The sequence below is a fragment of the Perca fluviatilis genome, chromosome 13 (assembly GCF_010015445.1).
Source record: "Perca fluviatilis chromosome 13, GENO_Pfluv_1.0, whole genome shotgun sequence".
Lineage (NCBI taxonomy): Eukaryota > Metazoa > Chordata > Actinopteri > Perciformes > Percidae > Perca > Perca fluviatilis.
Window position 1 is genome coordinate 36,456,165 of NC_053124.1, and position 10,000 is coordinate 36,466,164.

Here is a 10,000-nt window from a genome sequence, read left to right on the forward strand (position 1 = left end):
TGAGTAGCTTTACAGTGGCTGATGAATTATCTTGACTAATATTTAAGATCAAAGGATGTTGAGTGAATCACAGACTGGTTTATGTCAAAGTTTAGTCAGAATACTGTTTTAAAACCATTTAAACATGCTCATAAAATCCAATAAAAACACCCAAAATTCAATTAAAGTAATCATTAATTTTAAATCAAAGTTTGATCCACACATCCTTGTCATTTTTGGGACATTTTGGATCAAAGAAACCCATATTTCTGATATATAAAAACTTTTGCTATGTTATTTAATTACATATTATTCAGTCTAATTTCACATCATCTTACATTACATTACAATATTGTTCACACTATGGCCACCTCACTTTACTTTAAAATACTTTTTATACAATGCCACTTTACATTCTTTCAGTACTTTTTGCACATTGTCTGTTGTTTGCCTGTTGATTTGTTTTTATTGTGGAAAAACTGCTGCTGTAACGAGTGAATTTCCCCATTGTGGGATGAATTATCTAAAACAGGTCATATTTGATAACACTAGGGTTAAATAAATAAAAGCATGTCAATAAACTCTCCATGTCTGGCTCTCAGTGAAACGGAGTTTGACATTCCTGCAAAACCTGAGCTTGCAGAACACCAGTTCCAGTTCCTCCGGTATCTGAACTATGATTTAGTATCACTTCCTTAGCAGAGCCCCAAATTCAGGGGGTAAAGTGGAAACAAAGCAGAACCAGAGACTATGATGTAACGCCAACAGCTGGCAGAAAATGACCACCATTTCCGTTAAAGTGCCCATATTATGAAAACAAAGTTTTTCTGGTGATTTGGGGTGTTATTTTGTATCTCTGGTGCTTCCACACATACAGACTTTGAAAAACAACCATCCATGGTGTTCTGAGTGAGATACGGTTTCTGAATGTGTCCTGCCTTCAGTCTCCGGGTGAGCTGGTCAAAATCTGCACGGCTTTCGACAGCACTAGCCGAAACGAGCTGGCTGACCATAGCATGCTAGCTCGTTCTCAATGGCAAGACACTGCTACAACACACACAAGTTCACCATAATCTACAAAAGAACTACTTCCATGTCCCTGTTCTGCAGGTATTCCACGCTAAGTGTGAAGTGCGCCCTCGTTTAGAAGAAGTCTCCCGGCTTACCTAGCTACTGAGCATGTAGTCCTTACCTAGCTACTGAACATGTAGTCCTTACCTAGCTACTGAGCATGTAGTCCTTACCTAGCTACTGAACATGTAGTCCTTACCTAGCTACTGAGCATGTGGTCCTTACCTAGCTACTGAGCATGTAGTCTTACCTAGCTACTGAGCATGTAGTCTTACCTAGCTACTGAGCATGTAGTCCTTACCTAGCTACTGAGCATGTAGTCTTACCTAGCTACTGAGCATGTAGTCCTTACCTAGCTACTGAGCATGTGCGACTCCCAACAAAGATGTTAGAGAAGTTGAGATGTCTCACTCTGTAGCTAAAACAGAGACCTGAACACAGGGTGAAAAGAGGAGCTGCAGCAATGTGCAGTACAACTAAAATATGGTGTTTTTTGATAATTAAACCATGTAAACCTATTCTGGTACAACCTCTAAATACAATTATGAACCTGAAAATGAGCAGAATATGAGCACTTTAAGTTTACAGACATTTCTGTTAATCCCAAAAAAAACTGAAAACTCTAAATTTGAAGTAAATCATCTGTACCTTTAACAGACACAAAGGTGTAATTTACGGTGGGGGTGGAGAGACTGGACTTTTACTGAAGCGTTTGGTTTTTTTTGGGAGAAAAATTTCGATGTCTTTGTTGCCTTTAAAAAAAATTTTGGATAAGTTTTTGGATAATTTTTTGTTTGTTTTTTTTGGACAATTATTTTTAGTATTTTGAGGTTTTTTTGAGGTTTTTTTGAGATTTTTTTGAGTTTTTTTTGAGTTTTTTTTGAGTTTTTTTTGAGGGTTTTTGGACAATTCTTTCAACATGTTTGTCGTCTTTTTCTCATTTGTTTTTGACAATTTGTCTCTGTCACGTTTTCCGACTTTTGTCGTATTTTGACTCAACCCAGCAGACATGTCCGGGGATGTTTCGGATAAGTTCCGTAACGTGTGTAGAAACTGTCTGATGTTTCTGTTTCATTATCAGTAGAAATCATTCAGGGGTTGATATTCTCCGAGTCCTGCCGGTCCAGTGACTTTAGTCTCTTTACTCTGGAGTAGGGTTGGGCATCGAGAACCGATTCCTACTTGGAATCGGTTTCTTTATTGGAATCGTTTGGAGGATTTGGTTTCAAATCTGATCATCTCTTCCCAATTTAACATGCACAAGTTTTGGTTTCTGTAGCGGCCAGGCGCTTGTTGTGTTGCAGCCATGGAGCCCAGTAAGCGGTGCTCTAGTGGTTTAAAAAGCCCCCGTCAAACTGCAACCAACCTTTGAATCAAAATAAAACTTTCCTCTTATTTGTGAAATAAGCATGTGACCCGTTTCAACTCCACCGCTCAAAGAATCAGAATCGAGAATCGATAAGAACCGGAATCAGAAGGAAGAATTGGAATCAGAATCGTTAAAATCCAAACGATGCCCAACCCTAGTCTGGAGCCAGTCTGGGAGTGAGCAGGTCAGCGGTCTCGGTGGGAGCGTCCCCCGTCTCCAGAGCTCTCCCTACGTTCTGCCAGAAGACTCCCGTGTGTTGGCCAGCCTGGGGCCAGCTCAGGTAGGTGCGTCTCTTCACCAGCTTCCTCATGCGGTAGTACGGAGACAACTGGTGGGACGGGATGTCCTCCAGAAACAGCAGGACCAACACGTCCTTCTGCTCGTCGAACAGACGGAAGCTGCAACAACACACAGGACAGAACCAGACCAGGACAGCAAGGGACAGCACAGGACAGACCGGGAGGACAAAATTTAGAGGGCTGGATTAGTTTGGGGAGGCAGTGATAGAAGAGCAGGTATGTATAATATATTATACTACATTATACTACAGTTTGATTTAACTTTGTTGCACTCTATCCAAATACGTATATGTTGATAACGTTCCATCTTAACAAGATACTTCAAGTAGCTACGAGGCTTCTGAGCAGCTGTCTTAAAAAAAATCACATTTTTTTTAGAGGTTTCAAATGTTTTTAACAAATCGATTTGAAGTCCTTCAAATCGCAATCGTTACCTTCTCTGGTTTAGATACAGTACCAGTCAAAAGTTTGGACACGCTTTCCCATTCAAATGAATGAGAAAGCGTGTCCAAACCAATGTCCGTCCCCTTCCTCTGTCTCTGTGTTGGGGCTCTAACCTCCGGTGGATTTGTGAGGACTATTGTTAACTGCTCCTCAGATCTCTGCAGGGTAAATCCAGACAGCTAGCTAGACTATCTGTCCAATCGGAGTTTTCTGTTGCACGACTAAAACTACTTCTGAACGTCCACATGTTCCACCAAAACTAGTTCCTTCCAGAGGCTATTTAGCAGAGGCACCGTGGCTCAGTCCGGAGCTTAGCCCCACCCACGATGATTGTGATTGGTTTAAAGAAATGCCAATAAACACAGAGCATGTTTTTCTCCCATCCAGGAATGCTGTGTGGACTACAAAACTGTGTTGAGACAAAACCTACGTACACCGCTGGATTGAAAGCACGCATAATAAAAGTGAGCGCCCCCACCTGGCCATCTGGATCTCTCTGGAGCACCACTCGCTCTGCAGGTAGCGGCGGGTGATCACACAGATGGTCTTCCTGCTGCCGTAGATGGCGTCCGTAATGTTGTCTACGATGGGTTTACCTGTGGGGAGAGTTCAGACGCACTGCAGGAAAACCACATTGACTGACTTCTACCGTAGAAGAGGTTGGTGCCCATGTAGTTATTATGGTCAAAATGGGTTTTAGGGTGGACATTCAAGAAAACTTAAATACTTTTGCCTTTAGATCAGTCCTTCCAGAAAAATCTGTTTTTTTGTGATTGTTGCGGGGCAAAAATCCTTGATTATGCGGCACGTTTTCTTAAAAAATGTGATGGAATATGATAGATATAGATAGGATATTTATGCAATTGTATGCAACGAAATTGCGGGAACTTGCAAAAACGATGATGTTCACGTCACTTCATAACGTTCCCATGGCAACAGGGGAAAATGGCTGCTCTTGTGTGAAGTAAACGCAACATTTTACAACTTTCTGCTAAGAAATATGTGATTTTTTTGCAAAGAAAATGCGGGGATTATGAAATCATGCAAGCCCCGCATATTTTGCGCGGAAATCTGCAATTCATGCGGTGAAAGTGCGCCATATATGAAAAAATGTGGCCCCCCCAACGCATAAATATGCGGACTTTGGCTGATTATGCGTTGAATTATGAGATTGCATAATCATGTTTTTCTGGAGGGACTGATAGATGTGTTTGTTGTACAAACTAGTTTGTTTGAAGTGTACCAAACCTTTTGGTTGGATCTTTTCTATGGTGCCTGAGTCCACTGTGCAAATTTAAACATCTTAGGGTTGTTTACACCTTGAAAAATGTACAGCTTTAACCCTAATTGAGGATTTACGGTATAAGAGTTTGGTGCCATTTTGGTAGTTCTTCAGACCCAGGGGGCCGACACTCAAGAAAACTTTTGCTGCTTACAAAAAAGCATACAAAACCTTTTTGGTTGGATCTTTTCTAGGGTGCCTGAGTCCATTGTGCAAATTTAAACATCTTAGAGTTATCACCTTCAGACACATTCTGAAAATGCTTGTTTACTTTGTTTTATGTGCCAAGAATGAGTGTAGCAAACATGGAAAACATGGGTGGGACAATCTAACAGAGGTCTGGGGGTTCTCCCCTGGAAATCTTTTAACAAGGTAGATGTTTTTTCCTGTATTTTGGTGCCTTTCAACAGGTGGTACAGGTTGATACTTTTATCTGGCTATACTAACATGAGAAAAATATATTTTGTTCCCTTCCTTATAAGAGCCTACGCTCAAAATGAGACTGACAATTCTCACATGATAGTCAAGAGAACTTAACAACTCTCTCAACTTCTGTGACACACTTTTGGACAGTCTCTCGAAGACAAATGAATTTCAGGGTGGACATTTAAGCAGAGATGCTATGGTTTGGAGGACTTGTTGGAAGACAGACAGAGTAAGAGTGTACCTGGTTGGAAGTCTCTGTGGTGCAGACAGAGTCTCCAGCCCTGCTCTCCTTCCAGCGCCGGAAGCATCTCTTGGTAAACCCAGGCCTCGTCGTCAACATTGTAGGAGATGAAGGCGTCGTAGCGATGACGAGCTCCTGACTTTCTCTTCCTGCTGTCATATAGGAAGGCCCAGAAGAGGTGGTAGGCGTAGACTAGCTGCCACCTCAGAAAGTGGTAGATGAAGGATGCGAGGAGCGTAAGAACAACCAGACAAGTGCTGGAAAGGAAGCAGAGGAAGCTTATGTCCATCCAACAGGATAGGATGTCAAAGTCCAGAAGCTTGTGTCCTTGTTCAGCCAAAGGGAAGGAACAAGTGTACTGGTAGGCGTTAACGACCTGAGTTTGGTTGTTGTTCTTCACCCATTGGATAAAGCCGGCATTAGAGCAATTACAAGTGAAAGGGTTACCAAACAGATCGAGGTATGTTAGTGCAGGGAGAGACTGGAAGACAGTCTCATTGATCACGGTTAATTGGTTCTCTCTCAGCGTCAACCAGCGGAGTAAAGACAGATTGACCTGGGAGAGAAAATCCAAAGATCGGAGTTTGTTTCCGGAAAGACTGAGAGCTTGCAAGTTCGGGATTGGCTGAAACACTTGGGAGTTGAGGACTTGCAGATCACTTTGAGTTATCTGAAGACTCGTCAGGTGGGGAGTGTATTTAAATGTGTCTGGGTGAGGCGACGCCGTGAAGAATCTATCTGCCGCAAAGTACTCCAACGACTTCAGACCCCTTAGAAAATCGGGTGAGATTTCATGACGCCAATCATAATTTTGTATCGCAAAGCTCTTCAAGAAAGGTAACGGAACAACGTGAAAATGTGTCTCGTTGCTTTCACGAGTTCTTGTGCTTTCAAACAAAGACGTGAGATGTAGTTGGAGATTTTGTAGGTGTTCCATTCCTGTAAAAATCATTGATATGTAAGATATTTCATAACAAAAGGGTGTAACACTAAGGGTTTCAAGATTGTCAAGTCCTTCAAACGCCCCCTCATGTGCAACATAATATGCATTTGACTCTAAATTCAAAGACCTGAGGGAAGTTAGGTCTCTAAAGTCGCCTGTTTTGAGCTGCTTCAACTTATTCATGTTCAAATCTAAAACTTCTAGTTTCTGTAAATTCACTTTGTAGAAATCGACAAGTAAGTGAACTTCATTTTCTCTGATGTTTAGCACTTTCAAATCATTCAAGCCTTGAAAAACACACCCCTTGACTGTTGAAATGCGATTGCCGTTGAGATTTAGATTCACTAATCGTGTCAGATTTAGGAAGTCAGAGCAGCCTAGTTCACTGATGACATTCAAACTCAGATCCAGGATTTCGAGAGTTTCGAGGCCTCTGACGCCCAGAGGCACTCGAGGCAGCAAGTTGTTTTGCAAGTCCAGTCTTCTGAGCTGTTTCATCGATCCGAGTGAAAACTCGCACAGCTCTTCTAGAGAATTATACGATAAATCCAGCCAAATAACACGAGAGCACGACTGAAGAAATGTTACATTTATGCTGACAAAGTTATTTCCGCTCAAATGAAGACTTTTTAAAGGGGGAACTTGGCAAGCAACATCCACCAGATCTCTATCTCGCTCAGTCTCCATATAGCTCAGAGACAGATCCTGCACTGACTCCGCACTCTTCAACACCGCTCTGTACATCTCTCGGCTAACATTGAATACAAAAAAATCCAAAGAAGTTAGCCTCCTCAGAAACATCGGGTCCGGTACGTGCCACTCAAAGCCGGTCTCGGCAGTTAAATGGATCTGCTGAAGATTCGGAAACGCGTCTCTTTCAATACTGAACTTTGTCAGTGGATTGCCAATCATCCACAGCGCCTTAAGGTTTGATTTATTAAAAGTCAAAGGCAAATCGTCTGACTGAAAGGACGCAAAGTTGTTAAAATCAAGGATTAGTTCACTTATGTTTGGTAGTTGTAAGATCGGCGCGATATCGGTCATTTGATGCAGGCGGTTATATCTTATAGCTAATGTCCGTAAGCTGATTAGAGACTTAAAGGCCAGCGGGGAGATGTACGTGATATTGTTTTTCTCCACGGACAAAGTAATCAATGCCCACAGTCCCTGAAACATGTGGTCCGTTAAGCTTTGGAGGTTGTTTGTCCCCAAGTCAAGCTCTAATAACTCCATGTCTGCAAAAGCTCCATCGTCAATCTGGGAAATGCAGTTATTTTCCATTTGTAAGTATCTGAGCTTTGATAAACCGCTCAAATCTGTCGTGTTTATCTTTGAAATGCAATTGGAGTTGAGATACAGAGATACTGCACTTCTGGGAATGTCATCTGGAACGGCGGCGAGGCCACGAGCCGTGCACTCGACCCAAGTCACGTTGTTAGAGTAATCCACGGTGCAGTTTTTCAGCGAGTAAGCCAGCAAGGGGTTAAAGTTAAAAGCAAGCAGAGCGGACAGATATAAGATGAGGGAACTCTGAAAGAACAGAGACTGACTTCCCATCACCGACATCCTGATCTAAAAGAGAAAATAAGAGAAGTACAGACTCTTCAGCCGGAGATACACGTACAGTATCTCACAAAAGTGAGAAACACCCCTCACAATTTAGTAAATATTTCATTATATCTTTTAATGGGACAACACTGAAGAAATTACACTTTGCTACAATGTAAAGTATTAAGTGTCCAGCTTGTATAACAGTGTAAATGTGCTGTCCCCTCAAAATAACTCAACACACAGCCATTAATGTCTAAACCGCTGGCAACTAAAGTCAGTCCACCCCTATGTTAAATTCCCATAGAGGCAGGAAGACTTTTATTTGGAAAGGCCAGTTATTTCATGGATCCAGGATACTATGCATCCTGATAAAGTTCCCTCGGCCTTTGGAATTAAAATAGCCCCCACACATCATCACATACCCTTCACCATACCTAGAGATTGGCATGGGGTACTTAATAATAATCATCTCTCAATGCAAATCAAACCAGCTATTAGACTAATTGACATAAAACCATGGCAATCTCTATGTATGGTGAAGGGTATGTGATGATGTGGGGGTATTTTAAATGGTTATTTTGAGGGGAAAGCACATTTACACTGTTATACAAGCTGGACACTTCATACTTTACATTGTAGCAAAGTGTAATTTCTTCAGTGTTGTCCCATTAAAAGATATAATGAAATATTTACTAAATGTGAGGGGTGTACTCACTTTTGTGAGATACTGTACATGCTATATGGGTTTTTTTATGCTAAAGTACATTTTTATTGTTCAGCTATTCACTTTCTAGTGATCGGTTCAGTTAAATTTTCTTTATATAGCACGTTTAAAAACATAGTTGATCAAAGTGCTTATCAAGCTAAAAAAAAAACAAAATGATAATATACACCAGGGGTATCACACTCAACTTCACTAAGGGCCACACTGGAAAATGAGAATCGCATTAAGGGCCACAAGACATGTTTGACATGATTATTATCAACCGAAAAGTTGGATAATACCGCTGACTAAGTTCCTTAGCCATCACAGAGTTTAGAAAATCAAATCAACAACCTGTTCCCCAGCCTGAATATGTAAACTCTCTGGTTCTTCGGCAATTTCTGAGCCTCAAAGTCGGCAAATCTGCCAAAATTCTCACAACTGCAGTCTGTAAAAACAGGCTCACATCTAGGTGGGCCAAAATCTATCTGTTGGGAACATAAATTGATATGGCCTGATTTTTGCGCCTTGAGTTTGACACAAACAATACACAATACAGAATAACCAACACTAGAAAATATGTGGGAAAAACAAGACAACAAAAGACTCATCCTGTAGAGCCGACTTCCTGTTTAGTATCAACGTTTTTGTCTCATTTTTGTGTATTTTTAATACTTTATCTACATTTTCCTGATGTGTATGTTACCTGTCTCTGTGTGTGTGTGTGTGTTACCTGTCTGTGTGTGTGTGTGTGTGTGTGTGTGTTACCTGTCTCTGTGTGTGTGTGTGTGTGTGTGTGTGTTACCTGTCTCTGTGTGCGTGTGTGTGTTTTATCTGTCTCTGTGTGTGTGTGTTACCTGTCTCTGTGTGTGTGTGTGTGTTATCTGTCTTTGTGTGTGTGTGTGTGTGTGTGTGTGTGTGTGTGTGTGTTTGTGTGTGTGTGTTATCTGTCTCTCTGTGTGTGTGTTACCTGTCTCTGTGTGTGTGTGTGTGTGTGTGTGTGTGTTACCTGTCTCTGTGTGTGTGTCTGTGTGTGTGTGTGTGTGTGTGTGTGTGTGTGTGTGTGTGTGTGTTACCTGTCTCTGTGTGTGTGTCTCTGTGTGTGTGTGTGTGTGTGTTACCTGGTCTGTCTGGTGCGACAGGTCGGGGGCCGCGGTGTAAAAGGAGCACCGTCAACTTGGTTCCACTCGTTCAGTCATGGCAACACCGCGCCCCTCTGGGGGGCGGGGGGGGGTTGAAGGGGGAGGGGGGCAGGGGGGCGCAGCTCCTAACACCCCCGTGGTGTGTACCGCCCGTGCTCCAGGGTTGACGTGCGGCAACGGTTGTGTCAGACAGGGTGTGTGTGTGTAAGGGTGTTAGTGTGTGTTTACCTGTCTCTATGTGTGTGTGTGTGTGTGTGTGTGTGTGTTACCTGTCTCTGATGATTCTTACAGACTTTCCCTGAAGTAACATTTTCCCTCCCTGACTTTAACTTGTAACAGAGTATTTTATTTACAGTGTGGTATTAGTACTTTGCAGTAAAGTCTTTCCCCCTTTCTCTAAATAATCTCTAGGGCTGTGCTCGACTGAAGAACTTCTTAGTCGACTAACACTTCAATCGTATCGACTAATCGATTAGTTGATTTAATCGACAGATCTGTAAATCTGAGTTTCTCTGTAAAGAGTCACGCTAAAGGATGCATATATTGAATA

General features: G+C 42.0%; 1 protein-coding gene across 3 annotated transcripts in view; it reads right to left on the reverse strand.

Annotated features, from left to right (window-relative positions):
• Positions 1-10,000, reverse strand: part of LOC120571607 (toll-like receptor 13) — a 13,607-nt gene that overhangs the window by 3,154 nt on the left and 453 nt on the right. The window contains exons 2-4 of one of the 3 annotated variants that reach the window (XM_039820660.1): positions 5,112-7,626; positions 3,641-3,758; positions 2,573-2,817 (exon numbers count right to left, since the gene is read on the reverse strand). In XM_039820660.1, coding sequence (XP_039676594.1) covers positions 2,574-2,817; positions 3,641-3,758; positions 5,112-7,620 — 2,871 coding nt within the window. In that variant the 5' untranslated portion in view covers positions 7,621-7,626 and the 3' untranslated portion in view covers position 2,573. Of the gene's footprint in view, positions 1-2,473; positions 2,818-3,640; positions 3,759-5,111; positions 7,627-10,000 lie in introns of those variants that run through there. The other 2 variants (XM_039820661.1, XM_039820662.1) reach the window with 2 other exon arrangements.